We start from the raw sequence: 26,487 nt of genomic DNA, 5'->3' as shown, positions 1-26,487 counted from the left end.
AGGAATTGATTCTCTCACTTCCAGCATCTCCAGTTTCATCTTGGGTGCTTTGTCTTTCCCTTTCTAATCCTTCTCTTTCCCTTCTAATCTTTCATGCAGGGCTCTTGGAGGAGCCATGCTTACCCAATAAACCCTAGGGCCCTTGCACATCCTCCTCCTGGTCTCTTGAATGCCTGACATATAAAAAGAATTCAGTAAGTATTTCCCCAATGAATGAACAATAGAGATTGGCAAGTAGCCATATTCTAACATGGTGGTGGTGGTGGAGATGTTGTGGTAGGCAACAAGCATACAAAAAAGGACCCACTTTTGACTGTTTGGTCTAATCACTAGTGTTTTAAATGGTTGTTGAGCAGTCCAACTTTCATCCTACTTCATCCTTGCTTTCATCCTACTCTCTTATTTTCACCAATTTCTTTTTTTAAGTTTTATTGGGATATAGTGGATTTACTATGTTGTGTTAGTTTCAGGTGTACAGCAAAGTGAATCAGCTATACATATACATATATCCACTCTTTTTAAGATTCTTTTCCCATATAGACCATTACAGAGCATTGAAGAGTTCCCTGTGCTGTACAGTAGGTCCTTATTAGTTAGTAGTGTGTATGTGTCAATCCACTCTTCCAGTTTATCCGCCAGTAACCCTAAGTTTATTTTCTACATTTGTAACTATTTCTGTTTTGTAGAGAAGTTCATTTGTAGCCTTTTTAAAGATTCCACATGTGGGTGATCCCGTATGATATTTGTCTGTCTCTGTCTGACTTACTTCATTCAGTATGACAATCTCTAGATCCATCCATGTTACTGCAGATGACATTATTTCATTCTTTTTATGGCTGAGTAATAGTCCTTTGTATATTTGTACCACATCTTCTTTATCCATTCTTTTATTGATGCACATTTAAGTTGCTTCCATGTCCTGGCTATTGTAAATAGTGGTGCAGTGAACACTGGGGTGCATGTATCTTTTCAAATTATGATTTTCTCTATATAAATGCCTGGGAGTGGGATTGCTGGATCATATGGTAGCTCTATTTTTAATTTGTTAAGGAACTTCCATACTGTTTTCCATAGTGGCTGTACCAGTTTACATTCCCACCAGTGATATAGGAGGGTTCCCTTCTCTCCACACCCTTTCTAGCATTTATCATTTGTAAATTAAAAAATTTTTTTCATTGTATTCTTATGAACAGTCATGCCAGCATAGTATCTTAATAATCATTTTAGAAAAACTGTTTATGGTGCTACTGTTGGAAATTGTGTCCAGAGCTGCTGCTAATTATCCTGTGGCAATATCCACTTTTGCCATCACCATCAGCAGAGAGATATTTTGAAGGAAAGAAGAAAAGATAAATGCAGTGATTGTTCAGGGAAATGATAGCAAATAGAAATGAAATAGGAAAAAAAAATGAGACCAAACTCGTGCATAGCTTGGTGTACTGCCTTTTCATCTGCTTATACTTTGTAGGCCAGCCATGTGCCAGACTAACTCTGGGCACTAGGAACCAGAAATGAACAAAACCAAGATCACTACCTTCCGGGAACTCTATATGTTAGAGATGCATTCAAGTAGATGATGATAATACAGAATAAAACCTAACAAGTGCTGAATAGAGTTTGACCCAGTGTTACTGAACCAAACTTGGATCCACTCACCCAGTGTGCAGCACAGCCAGTGCTGACAACAGGTTGTGGTGAAGGAAATACTGTTTACTGCAGGGCCAGGCAAGGAGAATGGGCAGCTTATGCTCAAAGGACCCCAGTTCCCCCATGGCTTTTAGGGAAGGGTTTTTAAAGACACAGTGAGAGAGTGAGTCGGGGGGTCCATGATTGTCTAGTGCACAGTTCTCTGATTGCTGGCTGGTGAGCTAAGCACATGCGGACACAGGGGTCAGCACTATACTCAGACCTCAGCTGGTCTGGGGGCTGTATGTGCATGGTCATCAAGCAGTTAGCTTCTTCCACCTGGCGGAGATTTTAGGCTCTGCAGAGCAATTCAAGCATATGGCTCAGGATATTGCCTATAGCTCTTAGGAGGAACCAAAGGTCCTTGACTTTGTTTCATGACTAACCTACTGTTATTTAGTCTTGCTTGACTGTTTTCCTTTGTTTCTGCATTTTCTGACTTTTCTGATTATATTTATTCTTTGGAACTCTGAGAAAGTCTAGAAGACAAAAGCTTTTCACAAACAAGAGGCCAGTGTAGGATACAAAGGGTAGGGGCTGTCTGTCCCTGGGAAAGCCCAACAGGGTCTCTCTTAGTTTCACCAGGAGCTGTGGGAGCAAAGAATGAAGCAGGACAACGGCTAACAGAGTTTTGCCAAGAGAACACACTGGTCATAGCAAACACCCTCTTCCAGAAATACAAGAGAAGACTCTACACATGGACATCACCAGATGGTCAATACCAAAATCATACTGATTACATTCTTTGCAGCCAAAGATGGAGAAGCTCTATATGGTCAGCAAACACAAGACTGGGAGCTGACTGTGGCTCAGATCCTGAATTCTTTACTGCCAAATTCAGACTTAAATTGAAGAAAGTAGGGAAGACCACTAGGCCATTCATGTATGACATAAATCAAATCCCTTAGGATTATACAGTGGGAGTGACAAATAGATTCAAGGGACTAGATCTGATAGACAGAGTGCCTGAAGAACTATGGACAGAGGTTTGTGACATTGTACAGGAGGCAGTGATCAAGACCATCCCCAAGAAACACAAAAAGGCAAAATGGTTGTCTGAGGAGGCCTAAAGAAGAGAAGTGAAAGGCAAGGAGAAAAGAAATGATATACTTATTTGAATGCAGAGTTCCAAAGAATAGCACAGAGAGATAAGAAGGCCTTCCTCAGTGATTGATGCAAAGAAATAGAGGAAAACAATAGGATGGGAAATACTAGAGATCTCTTCAAGAAAATCAGAGATACCGAGAGAACATTTCATGCAAAGATGGGCACAATAAAGGACAGATTGGTATGGACCTAATAGAAGCAGAAGATATTAAGAACAAGAGTCAATAATACACGGAAGAACTATACAAAAAGATCTTCATGACCCAGATAAGCATGAAGGTGTGTTCACTAACCTAGAGCCAGACATCCTGAAATGTGAAGTCAAGTGGGCCATAGGAAGCATCACTACGAACAAAGCTAGTGGGGGTGATGGAATTCCAGTTGAGCTATTTCAAATCCTGAAAGATGATGCTGTGAAAGTGCTGTACTCAATATGCTAGCAAATTTGGAAAACTCAGCAGCGGCCACAGGACTGGAAAAGGTCAGTTTTCATTCCAATTCCAAAGAAAGGCAATGCCAAAGAATGCTCAAACTACCACACAGTTGCACTCATCTCACACGCTAGTAAAGTAATGCTCAAAATTCCCCAAGCCAGGCTTCAACAGTACGTGAAACATTAACTTCCAGATGTTCAAGCTGGATTTAGAAAAGACAGAGGAACTAGAGATCAAATTGCCAACATCTGTTGGATCATCAAAAAACAAGAGAATTGTAGAAAAATATCTACTCCTCCTTTATTGACTATGGCAAAGCCTTTGACTGTGTGGATCACAATAAACTGTGGAAAATTCTGAAAGAGATGGGAATACTCAGACCACCTGACCTGCCTCCTGAGAAACCTGTATGCAGGTCAGGAAGCAACAGTTAGAACTGGACATGGAACAACAGACTGGTTCCACTTAGGAAAAGGAGTACGTCAAGGCTGTATATTGTCACCCTGCTTATTTAACTTATATGCAGAGTACATCATGAGAAACGCTGGACTGGAAGAAGCACAAGCTGGAATCAAGATTGCTGGGAGAAATATCAATAACATCAGATATGCAGATGACACCACCCTTATGGCAGAAAGTGAAGAACTAAAGCACTTCTTAATGAAAGTGAAAGAGGAGAGTGAAAAAGTTGGTTTAAAATTCAACATTCAGTAAACTAAAATCATGGCATCTGGTCCCATCACTTCATGGCAAATAGATGGGGAAACAATGGAAACAGTGACAGACTATTTTTTTGGTCTCTAAAATCACTGTAGATAGTGACTGCAGACATGAAATTAAAAGACACTTGCTCCTTGGAAGAAAAGTTATGACCAACCTAGGCAGGATATTTGGAGAAGGCAATGGCAACCCACTCCAGTACTCTCACCTGGAAAATCCCATGGACAGAGGAGCCTGGTAGGCTGCGGTCCATGGGGTCGCAGAGTCGGACATGACTGAGCGACTTCACTTTCACTTTTTCTTTCATGCATTGGAGAAGGAAATGGCAACCCACTCCAATGTTCTTGCCTGGAGAATCCCAGGTATGGGGGAGCCTGATGGGCTGCCTTCTATGGGGTCGCACAGAGTTGGACATGACTGAAGTGACTTGCAGCAGCAGCAGCAGCAGACAGCATAGTAAAAAGAAGAGACATTACTTTGCCAACAAGGTCCGTCTTGTCAAGATATGGTTTCTCCAGTAATCATGTATGAATGTGAGAGTATGGATGTAAAGAAAGATGAGTGCCGAAGAATTGATGCTTTTGAAATGTGGTGTTGAAGAAGACTCTTGAGAGCCCCTTGCACACCAAAGATATCCAACAAGTCCATCCTAAACAATCCTGAATATTCATTGAGCGCAGAAGAATTGCTGCTCTTGAACTGTGGTCTTGGAGAACACTCTTGAGAGTCCCTTGGACTGCAAGGAGATCCAACCAGTCCATCCTAAGGGAGATCAGTCCTGAGTGTTCATTGGAGGGACTGAGGTTGAAGCTGAAACTCCAGTACTTTGGTCACCTGATGAGAACAGCTGACTCATTTGAAAAGACCCTGATGCTGGGAAAGATTGAGGGCAGGAGGAGAAGGGGATGACAGAGGATGAGATGGTTGGATGGCATCACCGACATAATGGCCATGGGTTTGGGTGGACTCTGGGAGCTGGTGATGGACAGGGAGGCCTGGCATGCTGTGGTTCATGGGGTCGCAAAGAGTCTGACACAACTGAGCAACTGAACTGAACTGACGCTGGAATAGATTGAAGGCGGAGGAGAAGAGGAAGATAGAGGATGAGATGGTTGGATGGCTTCACCATCTCAATGGGCATGCATTTTAGTAGGCTCCGGATGTTGGTGAAGGATAGGGAATCCTAGCGTGCTGCAGTCCATGGGGTCACAAAGAGTCGGACACAACTGAGCGACTGAACTACAACTATAACTATAACAGGGGAAGGTAGAGTTGATCTAGTGACGGTTTGATCACAGCGGGTCCATAGGCAAAAGAAAGGAGTTACGAATTTATTGAAGGACAGTAAACCCTAATTGATACTAATTCTTGTTAGTTACTAAGAAAATGCTTAACAATCAATATAAACAGTTATGGAAAGCAAGTTAAATATTTTAAGGAATTTTTGTATGTTTAACCATCCTCCAGTGCTACAGATTGCTATCTATTGATTACAGCTAACCCAAGTAGACCCTCTCCTGAAAACAGGATTTTTATTGATATGGGAATCAGGGAACCTGAGTTTCAGTCCTATTTCTGGTAGTCCTCATACCTGAGGGATGATGTAGTCCTGTCAGAAACACAAGTTTACCCCACAAGACTCCCTCTTTCCTACAGTGTGCCCCCAAATTAGAATTGGAACTTGTCATTTTGCCCAGAAAAGCTCCAAACCCCCACAAGAAAAAGTACACTTCATGGGCTCATGAATGTGTTACCTTGCCTCTCACATTCTCCTGTTTCACCTCTTCTTGCTAACTCCATCATCAGCTGTAACACAGAATGGTGATGTGAGCTGATTTGATAAGAAAACTTGAGGTCACTTCTGAGAAATGGTTTCTCAGAATAGCATTGCATTCCGAAATGTAAATCTCCAGTTTGCCTTTAATTAGTAATGCGTGCCCACAGGCACACCATTTTGCTCTTCAAAGATCCTCTTCTGGAATGATGCTGTGTATATTAACAGCCCTCAAATCGTCACTTGGCCTGGATATGGGAAAGTGCTTATGTCTTCCCTCTACGACAGGTTAGTCTTGGGTAGAAGCATTTTGGAAGGCTCCACCTTATGGTCACCATGTTCACGGTGTCCATGTTACTCTTAAGTGGTGGTGCTTACAGAGTAACAATGCTAATCCTTTGCAGTGATGAAGTGCTTTAGAGTCTGCAAAACACTTAGTTATCTTCTATAATCTTTGTAACTGCCCTGTGAGGTGGCTTTGAATTATCCCTACATCAGAAAACTTGAGAGGTAAAATGATTTGCCATATCTAGAAAATAACACAAAATGTCCATTACCTTACAGATGGACAAAGAAAATATGGTATATTCATACCATGAAACATTATTCAACTGTAAAAGGAAGGAAGTGCTAACACATGCCCCAACATGGATGAACCTTGATAACATGAGGATATCTGAAAGAAGCCAGAAAGAAAAGACCACATAATTGTATCATTCCATTCATATGAAATATCCAAAATAGACACATCCATACAGTCAGAAAGTAGATTAGTGGCTGCTGGGGCAGGGGAGCATTACATGGAGTTGCGGGGAGAGGATTAAGGGGTGACTGTTGTTGGGTACCAGGTTTCTTTTTGGTATGATGAAACTGTTCTTGATTTCTTGATTAGATTATGGTGATGGTCACACAACTCTGTAAATATGCTAAAAGTCATTGAATTGTGTACTTTAGATGAGTGATCTTTGTGTCATTAAAGTTGATAAAAATTTTAATTCATTTTTCTTTTCCCTATACTCCAGAGCTTAAGGAAAGTGACTTCAAAACAATTACCCTTGGGCCCCTGTTTTGGCACCTATTTGACTTCACCTTTTTTTGTCATGAAAAGAGGTGCCAGCCTCTTCTCAAGAGTCTGCCCTTTTCAAATATTCCTTTATCTCTTCTCTTATGTCCAAATTGAACAAATAAGAGGACAGCCTCTCGGAGGCTCTGTGTCCACTACTTACTACTCACTAGCTGACTTTAGCACTTAGTGAGCCTGAGAAAACTTTAAAAAACAGTATTCTTTCCTGTGTCCTTTCCTTAGTTTATTTTTTGGCGTATTTTTATTGGAGCTTTGCAAGCAGTCAGCTTATTCAAGAGCAAGTCTCCCACATGACTGAAAAGCACTGGGCAGAAACTTGAAAGGAAAGAAAGCTGTTAGTGCCAGTTTGGAGTGCTGAAACGTATTTAGAGCATGCCCCCAATTTGATAGACAACTCTGAGCAACTCTAAGCCTGGAGAAATGCCAAATATTTCTCTGTTATTTATCATATTATATATATATATATATACTTATATATATGAACACATACATGTATCTGTGGGTTTATATAAGTATATATCCATAAGTATGTTTATGTGTATCTATGTTATATGTGTATATATATGTATGTATGTTATATATGTATATGTATATGAAAGTGTAGAGTATAATTATTGGTACAGAATTGAGACAGTAGGAAATGGGACAATGAAATGAGTAGCGTCTTTGCCACCTTGAAAGTGTACTGGCAAACAAGGTGTCAGGTTAGCTTTCAGATGTGGGATGCAGTAACATTACTCTGAATACATGCTCTAACTATTGCATCAGCCTTGTCTGTGAAATGTCCCTTGCAGGGGCAGAATTCTAGAATTTACTAGAAGTCAAAATCCTAATACTAGAAATAACGAGTAAAAGGCAAACCAGGAGTTTGTATGATTGGGGGTGGGGAGCCTCCTCTGCTTCTCCTTCTCTGACTTCAGCATGAGCTGGCAAGGTGTGAGTCTCCAGAGATTCGTCTGCAGTGCAGGTCACAGAACTTGAAGCTCAGGGTGGAATCAGAGTGTGCATTTACCAGGGCATAGTCTTCTCAGGCAGTGACAGGCTGCTTAGCACGCAGGAAATTCTGCCCAGATTGTAAATGAAATCTATATTTGTATCTGCCTTGACATTAAGGCGCTCTTAACATTTTGGGTTCAGATGATGGAATTTCTACAGCATGAGTTACCAAAGTTGATATCTCAGAGAGGGATCCATCTTTCTGAGTTTTATGTGGTTATTCTTTGTTCCCAATTGAATTCCTCTATTAGCTGGCACAGTGATAAAGAATCTGCCTGCCAGTGCAGAACAAGAGGCACGGGTTCAATCCTTGAGTTAGGAAGATTCCCCTGGAGGAGGAAATGGCAACCCACTCCAGTATTTTTGCCTGGAAAATTCCATAGACAGAAGAGCCTGGTGGGCTACTGCCCATGGGTTTGCAAAGAGTCTGACATGACTGAGCACACCCACACATTAGCAGGTCAGTGATTTTCTATATAAGATGGTGGGTCTGGTATTTCTTCACTGAATGCCAAGAGGTGGTCCATCCACATTCATGACTATTTCTGCAGCCTCTTCGTATCTTCTCCTTACTGTTACTTAAGTTGTAGCTTATGATTTATTATTGCAGCTAACAGCATGGTGCCAGCTTCTTTTGGCTTTAGAAAAAGAGGAGCATTTATCTGAGGATAAAGCTCAGGTGCCACATTTGGTGACATAAAATGCTGTATGGAGAACTGAATGAATTTATATGTAACATACTTATAGGAAGTCTCTCAAGTGTCTTCAAATACCCATTGGCTTGCAGCTTGTCCCTGATGTTTTCTTTCTGCAAAGCTGAGGAGCTTACCTTGAGTGGTTGGATGCAGGCTGTCCAAGCATTAGTGATAGCAATGGAGCATATTCTCAGCTGAGACCCAAGGACCATCAGTTACTCTACTTTAATGGGCATCTCCTACCAAAGAGGATTTCTTTTTAATTTTAGAAGGAGATTTGGATCAAAATAACCCTAGTCTGAGAATGTGAGGTCAAGAGGGGAAGAGTTCCATAGCATTTTGTTTTCAGACACTTTTCATGTATTTTCTTTTTCCCTTCCTTTTCTAATTGTTATCTGCCTTTGATGTACTACAAATATCACCCCAGCAGGTAGAAATCGCATCAGTTAGTGCTCTTCAGAGAAACAGACCCAGCAGGATATGGAGACAGAATTTTTTCTTCCTCAAGGAAACCTCAGTCTTATTTTTAAGGCCTTTCAGTTGGTTGGATGCAACTCTCCCACATTTTCAAGGACAATTGTGTTTACTTAAGCTCAACTGATTGTGGAATTAACCACAAATCCATAGACTCTCTTGGGGCTTTCCAGGTGGCTCAGTGGCAAAGAATCTGCCTACCCATGGAGGAAATGCAGGTTCTATCCTTGGTTCAGGAAGATCCCCTGAAGGAAGAAATGGCAACCCATTCCGGTATTCTCACCAGGGAAATTGCACGAACAGAGGAGCCTGGTGGGCCACAATCCAGATTGGTCATAAAGAGCCAGGCACAATATTTGCAACAAGACCTAGGTTAGTGTTTGATTGAATAACTGAGTACAGTTGTTGTTGGTGTTCAGTTGCTCAGTCGTGTCCAACTCTTTGCAACCCCATGGACTGCAGGACACCAGGTTTCCTTGTCCTTCACTATCTCCTGGAGTCTGCTCAAACTCATGTCCATTGAGTTGGTGATGACATCTAAACATCTCATCATCCTCTGTCACCTCCTCCTGCCCTCAATCTTTCCCAGCATCAGGGTCTTTTTCAATAAGTTGGCTCTTTGCATCAAGTGGCCAAAGTATTGGAGCATCAGCTTTAGCATCAGTCTTTCCAATGGATATTCAGGGTTCATTTCCTTTAGGATTGACTGGTTTGATCTCCTTGCAGTTCAAGGGACTCTCAAAAGTCTTCTCCAGTACCTCATTTTGAAAGCATCAGTTCTTCGGTGCCCAGCCTTCTTTATGGTCCTACTCTCACATCTGTACACAACTACTGGATAAACCGTAGCTTTGACTGTATGGATCTTTGTTGGTAAAGTAATGTCTCTGCTTTTTAATATGCTGTCTAGGTTGGTCATAACTTTCCTTCCAAGGAGTAAGCATGTTTTAATTTCATGGGTGCAATCACCATCTGCAGTGATTTTGGAGCCCAAAAAAATAAAGTCGGCTACTGTTTCCCCATCTGGAAACTGTTTCCACTATTTCCCCATCTATTTGCCATGAAGTCATGGGACTGGATGCTGTGATCTTAGTTTTTTGAATGTTGAGTTTAAGCCAGCTTTTTCACTCTCCTCTTTCACCTTCATCAAGAGGCTCCTTTGTTCCTTTTCGCTTTCTGCCATTAGGGTGGTGTCATCTGTGTCTTCTCCTGACAGTCTTGAATCCAGCTTTTGCTTCATCCAGCCTGGTGTTTTGCATGATGTACTCTACATAGAAGTTAAATAAGCAGGGTAACAATATACAGCTTTGATGTACTCCTTTCCTAACTTTGAACCAGTCAGTTATTCCATGCCAAGTTCTAACTATTGCTTCTAGACTTGCATACAGGTTTCTCAAGAGGCAGTTAAGGTGGTCAGGTATTCCCATCTCTTTCAGAATTTTCCACAGTTTGTTGTGATCCACATGGTCAAAAGCTTTAGCATATGAATGAAGAAGAAGTAGGTGTTTTTCTGGAATTCTCTGATCCAAGGGATGTTGGCAATTTGATCTCTGGCTCCTCACCTTTTCTAAATCCAGCGTGTACATGTGGAAGTTCTCAGTTCATATACTTTTGAAGCCTGGTGTTGGTTTAGGTGCTAAGTCATCTCTGACTTTTGCGACCCCATGGACTGTAGCCTGCCAGGCTCCTCTGTCCATGGGATTCTCCAGGCAAGAATACTGGAGTGGGTCACCATTTCCTTCTCCAGGGTATCTTTCCCACCCAGGAATTGAACCTGGGTCTCCTGCATTGCAGGCAGATATTCTTTACTGACTGAGCTACTGGCTTGAAGGATTTTGACCGTTACCTTGCTAGCATGGGTACTGTAGCCTAGCTTAATTGATTCATCAAATTAACCATACTAGAAGTAGATATCAAATTTTAAATTGAAAGACACCTTAGAACTCTCCTGGTTATCTCACCACACCCTACCCCAAATTGTGGAGGAGGAAACAGAGGCCCAGAGAAGTTTGTAGTTTTAGTTTACAAAAAAGTAAAGAGCTTCCCAATAGTTACTCTTAGCAATGGAAGACCTAGGGCTACTTTCCCTTGCCTTATCAGCTGAGTCATAGGGCCATTCATTAGAGGGTCCTGAAATCCCAGATGAATTACTGTTGTTTTTTTTTTCTTTCTTTCTAAGTTCTGCTTTTTTCTCAAGGGATTTTATAACTGAGCTTTAAATAGAATTAAAAAAAAAGTATATGACATAATTCTAGCCCTAAGTCTTGGAGTCTATTTTTAGCAGACACTGTCTTTTTATATTTTGCTCAGTTTTGGTGGCTTATTGCTGTAGACTTTGAAAATGCCTGATTTTTTTTTCCTGTTGCCAGGGATGGGAAACTTTATGGATATATTTTCAAATTCTGTGAATCCCCCTTACCAAATTACCCCTTATCTGATGAGGAACTAGATTCTTTGGATGAATGAAAAATAGAGAAGTGGTTATTGGTTTTTATTATGTTCATTTTATGTACTTAATTTTCTTTTTTTTTTCCGTAGAAGACAGAAATAGGATCACATGTGAATACAGCTGTAGGTGATAGTATAAACTGTCTTTCCAGGGAAGGACTGAAATTTGCATAATATGTCTATTATAAATACTACCATTTCCCTTTGAGGTGTGTGTGTAAGTAATTAGCCACATAGTGCATGGGAAGTTCTCAATTTCGTGCAACAGAGCTTAGAAACTTATTACTCTTAACCCAAGTGAACCACACCAGAAGCTTAGAACATCATGCAAATCAGTTTCTGCATTTTCTATATAGTATTTGACAAAAAGCAAGATAGGCTGAAAGTTGGGGAAAGAGCCAAGTGCTTAGTTCTCCTAACTCATTCTAAAGTTTTTGGCTCCAGATATTCAAAGAAAATCATTCCTCATTCTGTTGAATTCTTGGGGCAGGGGGAATAATTGTGAGAGGAATGGGTCGACCAAAAAAAGATGCATAACATGACAGTTGCAGTTAAGTTTTATCCGGGGCAAAATGAGGACTGCAGCCCAGGAGACAGCACCTGAGATAGCTCTGAGAAGCTGCTCTGGACAGTGAGGGAAGGTCAGTATATGTGATTTCGGTGAAGGGGGTGGTCATTGCAATTAAGCACTTACTTTACAAGAGGTTTTCTGTTACTCCTGAGGAGCTGATGTCACCATAAGGGATTTAGTGTTTTTCTAGATATGAGGAGATATAGGATTGGGATCATGCAATAAGTTGCTGAAAATATGTATCTTAAGACCTGTTCTATCGGTTTCACTGGAGCACGGAGTGACTCATTCTCTATCCTGAATTCCCTTCAGGTGTGTCGAAGGTCAGCAGCTACAGCAGCACGGGATTCAATCCCCATGAAGACAGATGGCAAATGCCCTTGGCAAGCACCAGTTTGTAGTTGACAAACCTTTTTATTTTTCTTCAATATAGTGAGAAATAGAATTAGCACGGAGAAGGCAATGGCACCCCACTCCAGTACTCTTGCCTGGAAAATCCCATGGACGGAGGAGCCTGGTGGGCTGCAGCTCATGGGTCGCTAAGAGTCAGACACGACTGAGCGACTTCACTTTCACTTTTCACTTTCATACATTGGAGAAGGAAACGGCAACCCACTCCAGTGTTCTTGCCTGGAGAATCCCAGGGAATGGGAAGCCTGGTGGGCTGCCATCTCTGGGGTCGCACAGAGTCGGACACGACTGAAGTGACTTAGCAGCAGCAGCAGAATTAGCACAGTTAGTTCAATTAACTTAGTTTAGATAGGTGAAAATGCCTTTACTCATTTTCAAGAAAATATGAAATTTCTGATTGAGAAAAATAATATATGGTTTTTGAAATTCACTTTCAAAACATCATGGCATTTAAGCATTCCAATTTAATGACAGCTGAGAAAAACTAGTGTGAAACCTGTATCCTATAAAGTAGATCCATCCTCCCTTTCATACATGGCAACACCACCATCTGGAAAAGCTAGATCTACTTGTATTTAGCTAAATACCAAGATAATATTGCTGTGATTTTGACTTTTCTGTTTCCTTCTGAATATTAGGCATGTTGTCAAGTATTATCATTTTAATTTTAGTACCTAACCAATGAATAATAATTAAAGAACTTTCATAGAGTCAGAATATGGGCTTCTTTAATTTGACTTCTCTGGTGGCTCAGAGGGTAAAGCGTCTGCCTGCAATGCAGGAGACCAGGGTTTGATCCCTGGGTTGGGAATATCCCCTGGAGAAGGAAATGGCAACTCACTCCAGTATTCTTGCCTGGAGAATCCCATGGATGGAGGAGCCTGGTAGGCTCTACTCCAGGGGGTTGCAAAGAGTCGGACATGACTGAGCGACTTCACTTTCACTTTCTTTCTTTCTACAAATAATTGATTTCTTTCTACAAATATTGGGAAAGCAATATTTTGAGTTTGCTGTATTTTTACTTATTGTCAACAGAAAAAAAGTTATAACATTTTACAGGGGAGATAAAACACTCAGAAATGATATAAAGAACAAGTGCTCACTCATAATTAAGGGTCCTCCTTTGATTTATTTTGCTCTTAGAATAATTCATTGACACACATTTTTGTTTCAACTGATGATTTTCTGCTGTGAAGTGTGTTAGGTATTGCAAAAGTTTTCAGACAAAGATGCATGTGATATGATTCCCACCTTTGAATTTTATAATCAGATAAGCAAAAGTTCTCAGCAGTTTTACTCCTCAAGTAGCTAGTTCCCGGGAGTCCAACAGATGGTGTGTTTCATTAAGAGTGCAGTGGAAATCTAGTAACTTCCATCTAAGGTGGGCATTCAAGATGAAGATGGAGAAGGTGAAAGTTGGATTAGGTACTTAGGTACATCTTAGGTATTTGGCAGGATTTGAAAATTAGAAAAGAGAAATAAAATAGGTCCAGGTACAAGGCAAAAGAAATTAACACAGCATATTTGGTGACTGGTAAAATCTGGCTTTGTATAATGAATAATAAGACAAAGCTAAAGAAAAATAGGGACATCAGACAGTAAGTAACTTTGCAGGTGTGTGGAGTATGAATAAATTTGGTCTTAAGTCTATTGAATTTCATGGATGTGATTTTCAAGGAGACCTTTATAAAAGGCTGTTGGAGATAAGGTAGTTGGGTATTCAGTGTTTGACTGAAGTGCAACATAGGGAAGTATCAGAGCTGAAGATAGAGGGTGGAGTGTCTTTTGCCTAGAGGTGATAATTCATGCAGGGGAGGATGAGTCACTGTTGGAGAGCCTGCAGCATCCTCATCCTTTGTGCTGAGAACAGTGGTCATTTATTTAAGCTGCCTCCTGCTGCTGGTTCCCTTATTTTTCTTATTTGGCATATAGAAAAAATAGCGTGAGGCAACACGACTGCAGACTCAGAATTAAGACTTTTAATTTAAAATGTGAGTTGATTATATTATTTATTTTCTTTCTTTGAAGAGTTGTGCCTTTTGAAAAACCACCTCTGAGTGAAATGATCAGTCCTGTTTGCCTTACTTTATGCCTCCTTTCAGTCTTTTTAACATTAACATTTACAAAATTGCACTGTAGTTCAGTCCACAAATCTTTACTGAGTATATCTTGTGATGAATACAATGAAGAATAACATATAGGAAGATGAGCTTTTTTGGTTTGGTTGGAATATATATGGAGAGTGTAATAGAAAATAAGATCGGAAGCACAAGTTCTCAGTGTTGTGCTAGGTAAGTACACTGGAAGATTTTGAACAGGAGAGTTGTTTTTAGATGGTACAGGTGGGCATACTGACTCATTTATACTGTTTTGTTTGATTCAAATAACTTTTGCTAATGTTTATTTAAATAGGGGATCAATTTCTCAAAAAGTGAGTATACTAGCTAAAGTAAACTAAACAATATCGGAAAATATTCAATAATATGAAATCTTTTTAGGAACCACCTCTAGAATATAGTAGAGCAAAACTATTCTTAAATAAATGGTACTAGGTAAGGAAAACAAGAGCTATATTAGTGTCTCAGTGGTAAAGATGCTGCCTGCAATATAGGATACCTAGGTTTGATCCCTGAATTGGGAATATCACCCGGAGAAAGAAATGGCAACCCACTCCAGTATTTTTGTGTGGGAAATCCCATGGGCAGAGGAGGCTGGTGGGCTGTAGTCCATGGGGTTGCAAGAGTTGGACATGACTTAGTGACTAAACCACCACCAAGGAAAACAAAACTCATTGTTGGCCAGATGAGCTCAGGGATCCTGCCTTCCTCACCTGACTCACATACACAAAAACAATAGAAGTTTTAGTAATGTTATTTAAAGAACAGGAGGAGAAAATATTTGCCGTACTCCTAAGGAATGAGAAGATGGTTATTTAGCACATGGTTTAATTCAGTGCCTTGGTATATTTAGATCCTTTGTGACTTGGGGAAAAAAACAGCCCAGAGAACAGTGTAGATGTCATTTTGAATAGTCTTTCTTTTGCCATGAATCAAATCAGATAAGAAATTTACATCAACCAAGCAATCAGACAAAGACCAGTATCTGTTAGCCTCATTCAATATATTTGGTGAACAGTTTCTCTTATAGCAGCTCAAATGTCAGCTTTCATGGAGAATAGATTCATATTTTCTCTTTCTTCCTTCCTCTCTGTCCCCCTCCCCTCCCTTTCTCTCTTTCCTCATCTCGCTCTCTCCCCACCATCTCTCTTTCACACATACACACTCTTTCTCTCTCTCTCTCTCTCTCTCTCTCTCTCTCTCTCACACACACACACACACACACACACATATACACGCAGAGTAGTTAAGCCACATAGTTAAAGTCAGTGGACTGATGGACTGATGAGTTGTGCTTTGTGTGAGTTACTAGGACTAGTTCTGAATTACTAATGGCCAGTGTGATCTCATTTGGTATTCCTGTAATACAGTGAGCCACTCTGGTGCTAACCTATTGATGGATATAAAAAAGAAGGAAATTAAAATTACTTTCAGTTGAGCAGTATAGGTTGAAAGTATAATATAAGCTCTTGTGGTTTTGATGAAGGTCCTATTTTATTGCTTCGATATGGTAAAAATGTGATTAACCAAGGTTACCAGGATTTTCTGTTACTATAAATGGAGACATTTTTCAGCTACTTGGTTTTTGTGACAATTTTGCAAATGAAAATTAAATGTCTCTCATTCATGGATCATGGGAGGAATATATCTATAATGAGTGTCTTTAATCAAAGTGGGGCCTTGGGCCTGACATTACAGACAGTCAGGTAGAACTGAGACAGTTGAGTTGGGAGTATGAGGCTTATATTTCTTTGTTGCATAGGAATTCAACAAGATTATAGAGTTTCCTGGCCCAAATTTAACAGATAACCACATTCATCAAGAATAAGACACAAGAGGGGCTTAAATATGAACTGAAATTGCCATCACTGAGAAAAGTGAAAGAGAGGGAATCAGTGTAAAAATCAGAGTAAAATTTGTTTGCTGATAAGGAAAATTTGGTAATAATAACCTTTAAGTTCCCTTCTATTCCTAATTTTCTGTGACTTGAACATGCAGGTTAAGTTATTGACACTTGGAATTCCACTAGGAGGTTCTAAACTGAATTCTAAGGCCTTTCCATCTCTCTCTGGCTTGGAAATATCTTTAAGAAAATAAGCAAAAACTGGCTGCTGTGCTAGATCAGTTGATACAGGCTTTTATTTGGTTGATAGTGAGGCAACACAAAGCCTAGATCTGTGCTGCTGCTGCGGCTAAGTCCCTTTAGTCGTGTCCGACTCTGTGCTACCCCATAGACGGAAGCTGATCCTGTTGAAATAATTGATAGCCACCATCACTTAGGAAACAAGTTAAGTGAGAGGGCTGATGTCAAGGACTGAGGGTTGAAACAGTGAATCAAAGACTCTGGCCATCTGGCCATTTGATCCAAAGAACTTTAGGTAGAAATGGCCAGCACCATGGACAGCTCTTCAGTACTGCAGTGTGAATGCAAAGCCACCTAGGGTTTACTTGGGGAAATTGCTTTCCAGGTAATTTTTTTTAATTTAGGCAAGCCTCATAAAAAAGTTTATTTATGCAAGTCTCAGTTTTCTGATGGAGAAGGCAATGGCAACCCACTCCAGTACTCTTGCCTGGAAAATCCCATGGATGGAGGAGCCTGGTAGGCTGCAGTCCATGGGGTTGCGAAGAGTCGGACACGACTGAGTGATTTCACTTTCACTTTTCACTTTCATGCATTGGAGAAGGAAATGGCAACCCCCTCCAGTGTTCTTGCTTGGAGAATCCCAGGGATGGCGGAGCCTGGTGGGCTGCAGTCTATGGGGTCGCACAGAGTGAGACACGACTGAAGTGACTTGGCAGCAGCAGTTTTCTGAAAATTGTTAGATTCTTCTTAAGGTATTAAATAGCAGTTAAATAAACTGATAGAAAAGACCAGGATTTTTAAGCAGACCAGGGAAGCCCAGCAGATGCAGTTTATTGGTGAGAGAAGGGAACTAAGATATATTGCATGTCTGATAGGTTCAGACAGGAGTTTTTATATTTTATACCAATTAATTTGCATAACAACATGGTGTGCCACTGCAGTCCATGCCATGATCTTTCATCACAGCATATTCCTTCTGTTACTGCTGTTGAAGCGAAATCTGGGCCAGAGTGGTGAAAGAATTCAGGCTCTTGATTTTCTGGTGGCAGAACACAAGAGTTAAAGAAGAGGAATGCAAGCACTATACCTCAGCCCTCAATAAGGGGATATCAGAGCTTCCAAGGTGAGAAAGTGAGCCATGTATCCCAGGGCCCTTTTGGAAGGAGGTAAAACAAGCTTACTTGGATGACCCAGTTGTTACTAAGGTTGCTGCAGGTCTGACCATGGTGGGGATCTTCTGCAAAGACCCTCAACACAGTGGCTATTAAAAGAATGAAAACTTATACTTCAGTATGTGTATGTGATAACTTTATGTAGCACAGTGACATCTTAGTAAAAAGTATCTAACTACCTTTACAGTTATTTTAAGAGAAATGACATTCTGGTGTCATTAGTATTTAATATTTCCTGTTTTTAATGAAAATGAAATGTTTTTCTTGTGATTCCTTTGTAATTTTTACTAGACTTAATTTGATCTTTATTTCAAAACAGAATAGAATATCTAATTTTTTAATGAATGTGAATTCTACAAGTAGAAAATATACCTTTGCATATGTAAACTGATGAACATAGAATGTATGATAATAGGAATTGACTGGGTAGCAAAGAAATACCCTCAACATCTTTACACACAATTTATCTTATGTATATAAGGATATGGACAGCTACAGGGAGATTTACAAGATAACTATTTAAGTCTCTTTATCTGAAGATCAGTTAGGCTGGTATTTTTCACCAGTTTGATAGATGTTTGTGATTATCTGTTCAATAGCCCATTGAACAATAGGTTGAAGATGCAGTAATTTTCTACCTAGGCAGCATTTTAGATCCATTATCAGAGGGAAATGATTATTGTATGATGTTATTGTTCCTTGGAACTTTCAAAAGGAAAATGTTAGTGATTTGATAGTATGATGATTTATATAATAGAAAGAGCACTAGCGTTGAAATCAGAAGACACAGCTTTGGATTCCTGCTTCAGTATCTACCAGATGCGTGGATTTTGGTAAATTATTCATATCCTCTGATACTCAGTTGCCTCCTGTGAAAATGGGACTGCCTACCCATGTCAGAGAATAGTTGTGATGTTATATTTGATGATATTTGTCAAAGCACTTAAAACTTGTGACACATATTTTTAAAAGAAAATTTATTTATAATAATTCCTTTTTCTTTTTTTGGTTATTTTCTACAGAAAGTGAGTGAGAAGGTTGGAGGAGCTGAAGGAACCAAGCTAGATGATGACTTCAAAGAGATGGAGAGGGTGAGTCTTCATCACTTAGATTTCCTTGACGTGAAATCTCCCAGCATACTAAGGGGAGAAGGGAGAGAAGAAAGGGGAAGCTGTTCTCCACTGGTACCTGAGAATGCAAAAGTTACTCTTAAAAGTACTCTCTTTTTAGTGACTATTATAAAACAGAAAATGTAAGGTGCCTTTGTTCTTTTTTTTTTACTATCCTGAGAACAAAGCATCCATGAAGGTGAAATGTCATAATGGATTTTATCATCACTTTTCCAAATAAGGACAATATGGAGCTGGTGTTTGAATTGGACTGGGCTGGTACAAAAAGAAGAGGAGGTGGGGAATGATGTATCAGATGTTTTGGGGAGAGTTTGAGTCACTCTCTAGCTTTCGAGAACTTCCCTGAGGGGACTGTGCCAGCAAGAATCAGCGGGTGCAGTGAATGTAGTTGTGAGCCTGTCTGCTCTTGGCCTGAGTTCCACCTACACTGCTTGTTACACAAGTCAGGGTATTGCTCTGGGCCTCTGTATTCTCATAAATGTAAAAGGAGAATACAAGTTCATTCTTCAGAGATTTATTAAGGATGAAAAATAATATAAATCATGTAACATTTTTCCTTAAAAGAGCAGATGCTCAACAAGTGAGAGTGGAGATGGTGAACAAAATACGTCTTTTCATTTTTCTTGTGACAGGTGCCATATTTTCCCTTTTGCTTTTCTTTCATTTTGAGACGGTTCATTGAAAGCAATACATAGGCTTATAATGGAGAATGGATATTACATCATGCAATTAATTATTTTAGATGTTAAATTGTGAATGAGTAAAGGATCTGGGAATCCAAACCGGGTACTTGAACAGAGAGAATGTCAAAAGCCCTTGATACCCAGAAACCACATTTTTTACTTAGTCTATATCAGTTCCAGTGGGCCACCTCAGTTTTACCATTAATATTTTTGCTTTCTGCATGAAGCATCAAGTAGAAAATTCATAGATGCTTTCTGCCCTGACTTTTTCAGTTTTTGTTCTGAAGAGTTCATTGATGAACAAAACAAATTTTTGTTTTGTACCTCCTTTGAGGCAGGCTTGTGGGATACATTAGTAAACAGGATAGATAAGGTTCCTGACTGAATTAAATTCATAATCTAGTGGGGAAAACAGACTTCAGACATTTATTGTCCAATTGGCAAGGGTAATGAAACTTGGCACTAGAGAAGCTTGGAATGGAGGAAACTCACCCACATAGAGTGGTCAGGGAAGACTTTCCTGATATTTAAGTGAGGATATAAAGAATAAGCAAGAATAAGCAGAGCCTAATGTGTTTCTAGTAAAGGAAACAGCAAGCAAGAGAGGACTGGACACACTGGAGTTCCTGAAGAAAAGATGAGTTACCCAGAGACCAGAGTCTTGTGAAATAGACTATTCAGTGTTTAGATAAACCAGCTAAATAGCTGGTATTTCTGGCCAAGTTTTTGAGGTGGACCTCACTGATAGACAGATCTGAGAGACAAAGTGCCTGATGAACTATGGACGGAGGTTCATGACATTGTACAGGAGACAGGAATCAAGACCATCCCCATGGAAAAGATATGCAAAAAAGCAAAATGGCTGTCTGAGGAGGCCTTACATATAGCTGTGAAAAGAAGAGAGGCAAAAAGCAAAGGAGAAAAGGAAAGATATAAGCATCTGAATGCAGAGTTCCAAAGAATAGCAAGAAGAGATAAGAAAGCCTTCCTCAGCAATCAATGCAAAGAAATAGAGGAAAAGAACAGAATGGGAAAGACTAGAGATCTCTTCAAGAAAATCAGAGATACCAAGGGAACATTTCATGCAAAGATGGGCGCGATAAAGGACAGAAACGGTGGGGACCTAACAGAAGCAGAAGATATTAAGAAGAGGTGGCAAGAATACACAGAAGAACTGTACAAAAAAGATCTTCACGACCTGGATAATCACAATGGTGTGATCAGTCACCTAGAGCTAGACATCCAGGAATGTGAAGTCAAGTGGGCCTTAGAAAGCATCACTACGAACAAAGCTAGTGGAGGTGATGGAATTCCAGTGGAGCTATTTCAAATCCTGAAAGATGATGCTGTGAAAGTGCTATACTCAATATGCCAGCAAATTTGGAAAACTCAGCAGTGGCCACAGGACTGGAAAAGGTCAGTTTTCGTCCCAATCCCAAAGAAAGGCAATGCCAAAGAATGCTCAAACTACTGCACAATTGCACTCATCTCACATGCTAGTAAAGTAATGCTCAAAATTCTCCAAGCCGGGCTTCAGCAGTACGTGAACCGTGAACTTCCAGATATTCAAGGTGGTTTTAGAAAAGGCAGAGGAACCAGAGCTCAAATTGCCAACAACTGCTGCATCATGGAAAAAACAAGAGAGTTCCAGAGAAACATCTACTTCTGCTGTATTGACTATGCCAAATCCTTTGACTGTGTGGATCACAATAAACTGTGGAAAATTCTGAAAGAGATAGGAATACCAGACCCCCTGACCTGCCTCTTGAGAACTCTGTATGCAGGTCAGGAAGCAACAGTTAGAACTGGACACAGAACAACAGACTGGTTCCAAATAGGCAAAGGAGTAGGTCAAGGCTGTATATTGTCACCCTGCTTATTTAACTTATATGCAGAGTACATCATGAGAAACGCTGGACTGGAAGAAGCACAAGCTGGAATCAAGATTGTGGGGAGAAATATAAATAACCTCAGATATGCAAATGACACCACCCTTATGGCAGAAAAGTGAAGAGGAACTAAAAAACCTCTTAATGAAAGTGAAAGAGGAGAGTGAAAAAGTTGGCTTAAAGCTCAACATTCAGAAAACAAAGATCATGGCATCCGGTCCCATCACTTCATGGGAAATAGATGGGGAAACAGTGGAAACAGTGTTAGACTTTATTTTGGGGGGCTCCAAAACCACTGCAGATGGTGATTGCATCCATGAAATTAAAAGACACTTACTCCTTGGAAGGAAAGTTATGACCAACCTAGATAGCATATTCAAAATCAGAGATATTACTTTGCCAACAAAGGTCCATCTAGTCAAGGCTATGGTGTTTCCTGTGGTCATGTATGGATGTGAGAGTTGGACTGTGAAGAAGGCTGAGCGCTGAAGAATTGATGCTTTTGAACTGTGGTGTTGGAGAAGACTCTTGAGAGTCCCTTGGACTGCAAGGAGATCCAACCAGTCCATCTTAAAGGAGATCAGTCCTGGGTGTTCATTGGAAGGACTAATGCTAAAGCTGAAACTCCAATACGTTGGCTACCTCATGCGAAGAGTTGACTCATTGGAAAAGACTCTGATGCTGGGAGGGATTGGGGCAGGAGGAGAAGGGGACAACAGAGTATGAGATGGCTGGATGGCATCACCGACTCGATGGACGTGAGTTTGAGTGAACTCTGGGAGTTGGTGATGGACAGGGAGTCCTGGTGTGCTGTGATTCATGGGGTTGCAAAGAGTCGGACATGACTGAGCGACTGAACTGAGCTGAACTCACTGATAGAATAAGGATCCTTCTGATAGGATATTTAATATGAGAGTCCTGAGCCCTGACCTGAAGTCTGGGAAGCCAGCCTTTTACACTGAATGCCTGACATCCACTTGCTTCCATTGGACTGAAGTCTGCATTGGTCTCTATTTCTCATCTCTGGACGGTTTGAAATATCACCTGACCTTCAGCCAAAGCCAGGCCACTGCTGTTCAAAGTTTTTGAAACAGAATTCTACCCATCCTTCTTTTATAGCGTCTGGGGCTCTAGAATCTGACACACATGCTCAGAATAACCTGGCTTTGACTCCTCCTTCACCATTTTTATTGGAGTTCCATACCCGTCTTTATCAGCAGCCCCATGGGTCTGTTAATTTGCACCAATCTTGTCTACACCCAGTCTTCCTTCACCCCTCTTATCCTTTGATGTCTCCTTCCCCTCCTCCCCCACCCTGGAGGGAATGTATAATATGCCACCCGGTCAGAGCTCTGTCATTAATGACTGGTTTGGCAGGTATTATATTTAGGAATTTAGGACGAAGGAATCAGAATTGGAGTCCTGCTTTCAGCCTCTGCCAGGACATAAGGCAATAAGCTCGGTAGCCCACTGCCAAAGCTGAGACTAGCTTTCTGTTTCTTAAAAATGAGACTAAAAAGAAGAAATTTGGAGAATAGACTTTATAACTGAATGACTAATTAAGGCCTTGAATCCATACCAGTCTTGCAACGTAATAGAAATAAAAGAACATCTTATAAATATTCTGCTTCAGACAAAGACCCACAGATGTCCCTCTAAGTCTGAAAAAGGAAAGTTAGTCACTCAGTTGTGACCAACTCTTTGCAACCCCATGGACTGTAACCCACCAGGCTCTTCTGTCCATGGAATTTTCCAGGCAAGTGTATTGGAGAGGGTTGCCATTTCCTTCTCCAGGGGATCTTCCCAACCCAGGGATTGAACCCAGATCTCCTGCATTGCAGGCAGATTCTTTACTGTTTGAGCCACCAGGTAATGCTTATTTCTCCTATTTCCTAGGATATAATGAGTTTCTGAAGTTTTTATTTCAAAATCTAAGTATTCCTGTAATGAAGTTTTGTTGATTGAAGAACACACATGTGGTTTTGTTTTGGACTTATAACTAGGTAAATCAAGAGATTTAGATTTAAGTGAGGTGTGGAAATCATTTAATTCTACTTTATTCCACTTATCTTTTGCCTTATCTGTGGTTCTGTGCCAAGTTTTGCACTCTCCACTCATGTTAAAATTCACATTAAAGGTAGAGACTTATGTGGTAATTGGAAAACATATGCTTTAGATTTAGACTTCCAAACTGTGCCTTCTGTTAATGTGTTTATTACTCAAAGAAAGATTTTTATTCAGTGTTTCCAAGCCTGCTGAAGAATCACCTCTCCATGGTTGGTTTTCTGTTCATCAAGCATTTAGAATAGAGAACCTTTGTTCAGCTGTGTTCCCAGGGGTGCAATTAGACAACAAAATGAGATAGATTAGAGGTTTGCATCAAGCAAGACTACTGGAAAGAGAAGTGGGTATTCCTAGTTTCCCAGCAATCCCACTGATGGGCATACACACAGAGGAAACCAGAATTGAAAGAGACACATGTTCCCTAATGTTCATTGCAGTACTGTTTACAATAACCAGGACATGAAAGCAACCTGGATGACCATCAGCAGACGAATGGATAAGAAAGCTATCGTACATATACACAATGGAGTATTACTCAGCCACTAAAAAGAATGCATTTGAATCGGTTCTAATGAGGTGGATGAAACTGGAGCCTATTATACAGAGTGAAGTAAGTCAGAAAGAAAAACACCAGTACAGTATACTAACCTATATATATGGAATTTAGAAAGATGGTAACAATAACCCTGTATGTGAGACAGCAAAAGAGAACAGTCTTTTGGACTCTGTGGGAGAGGGCGAGGGTGGGATGATTTGGGAGAATGGCATTGAAACATGTATAATATCATATGTGAAACAAATTGCCAGTCCAGGTTCGATGCATGAGACAGGGTGCTCAGGGCCGGTGCCCTGGGATGACCCTGAGGGATGGGATGGGGAGGGAGTTGGGAGGCAGGTTCAGGATGGGGAACACATGTACACCCATGGTGGATTCATGTTGATGTATGGCAAAAACCACTACAATATTGTAAAGTAATTAGCCTCCAATTAAATAAATAAAATTTTTTTAAAAAGCCACTCTGACCACTGTCCTGCTGAGATGCAGTAAAATTACCTGTGTACCTCTTAGCCCTTGTAGCCTTCCCCTTGAGGAGCTGACTGGGTGGAATCCTTCCATTGTACTGTCTCTGCAGGAACCCTGCTATCACCATTTCTGTCCTCTCCATAGCTGCCTCACATGGAATTGTTTCTTCGTTAGTTTTCAATAGTATCTGCTGCTTACAAGCTTCCTCCAACATTGTGTGGATTCCTAAAAAATCCACTGTGTGGATTTTTTTCTTTGAAAAGCTTCAGATTTTTTGGCAAGAGTGTTGCAGGAAGGGGAATGCCTTCCAAGGCCCAAGAGTGGGCTCTTGTCTAACACTTGGAAATGAATTGTCCAAGGAGACACACAAGCTGACAAAGCAAGAGACTTTATTGGGAAGGGTGCCCGGGCAGAGAGAAGTAGGGTCAGGGAACCCAGGGTAACTGCTCTGCCACATGGCTCACAATCTCAGGTTTTACGGCGATGAGTTTAGCTTTCAGGTTATCTTTTGCCAATCATTCTGACTCAGGGTCCTTCCTGGATGTGCGTGCATTGCTCAGCCAAGATGGATGCCGGTGAGAAGGAATCTGGGAGGTGGTAGGACCACCTTTTGATGTTTCCCAAATTCTTCTGGTTGGTAATGGCTTGTTAGATCTATGTTCCTTACAGAGGAGCTCCTGTCATGTAAAATAACTCATGCAAGTGGTTACTGTAGTGCCTGTCCAGGATGTGTGGTGTCAGTGAATGTGCTTACCCTAACAAGAGGAAGTGCTGGAATTTAAGGGACCTCTGGTTTCCTCACAGATATACATCCGTTGCTGCAGTGATTCTGTGTGTGTGTGTGTGACTGTGTTCATTAATTCGCATGAAATATCTATAAATGCTTCCATGTGACAGGCATGCTGCTGGACACCAGGAATACAAAGATGATTAAGGTACAGTTCCTGCCTTCAAGGAGCTTTCAGTTTTGATAGAAGAAATAGGCACAGAGATGAGTGTCTTACAAGACATGGTGCTCGGTGTTTTGGGAAGTATTTTCATGGAAGACCTAACTCATACTGGGTAGATCAGTGGAACGTTTCTAGAGGAGAGGGCACCTGAGCTAAATTCCAAAATTTTCTCTTGTTTCTGGGCACATGAGTTATGGAAAAGTCCAAGCCAAGGAATACAGTGTCTCCTTTTGCAGCCTGAAAAGTATCATAGGAAATCCCTGCTGTTGAAACTGAAAAATTAACTTAGGCAGGTTGATAAGGAGTCCAAGCCTAAGGTTCCTTTCAGAAGGAGGTGAACATTCTTTCTTTTTCACATTATTTTGAAAGGCCTATTTCACATAGGCCTCTTAGCCAGCAGTATCTCTTGCTCAAGAACATGCTCTTTTTGAGCTCATAATGTATGTTATGGGAGAAGGTCTGGGTAGAACTTCCACAGCCTTGAGCTCTGGGATAATCTGTTCCTTCTGGCTAATCTTGTGCTGATGTCATCCCAGGATGTATGTTATGGGAAAGGGTATGGGCAAAATTTTTACAGCCTTAAGATATTTTTTTCTGTTCTTAGCAACTAGCAGAAAAGTATATAATGTTCTACTTAAACAAGCAAGGCAGGTACTCTCCTACCTCCTTCGGATGTCTATGTCAGAAGCTTTTCTGTCACTTTCACTTTAAATAAAAATCTACACAAAGCACTGAGTGACTGAGATTGTCTTTGGTCCTGGAGTTAAATCTTCTGCTTTGGAGACCATGAATCTGGCAGCACCATTCACCATAAGTCATCATCTTTGGGCCTCATCCAGGATCCTAGGACAAGGTATAGCTATCACTATCATCTTGGAGGCTCATTTGGGATCCCAAGACAAAGTATAGCTATCATCTTGAGGGCTCATCCGAGATCCCAAGACAGGGTATCAGGATATCTTATCACTATCATCTTGG

The 26,487-nt window shown here is 40.6% G+C and overlaps 1 protein-coding gene across 1 annotated transcript in view; it reads left to right on the top strand.

The window, feature by feature from the left end:
* Positions 1-26,487, top strand: part of SH3GL2 (SH3 domain containing GRB2 like 2, endophilin A1) — a 227,630-nt gene that overhangs the window by 150,416 nt on the left and 50,727 nt on the right. Inside the window, exon 2 of the mRNA XM_040238489.1 lies at positions 18,792-18,860. Coding sequence (XP_040094423.1) covers positions 18,792-18,860 — 69 coding nt within the window. The remainder of the gene's footprint in view (positions 1-18,791; positions 18,861-26,487) is intronic.

Source organism: Oryx dammah, unplaced genomic scaffold (assembly GCF_014754425.2).
Source record: "Oryx dammah isolate SB20612 unplaced genomic scaffold, SCBI_Odam_1.1 HiC_scaffold_1, whole genome shotgun sequence".
NCBI classification, from domain to species: Eukaryota; Metazoa; Chordata; class Mammalia; order Artiodactyla; family Bovidae; genus Oryx; species Oryx dammah.
Note: the sequence above shows the minus strand (reverse complement) of the source record. Positions and strands in the feature narration are given on the sequence as shown.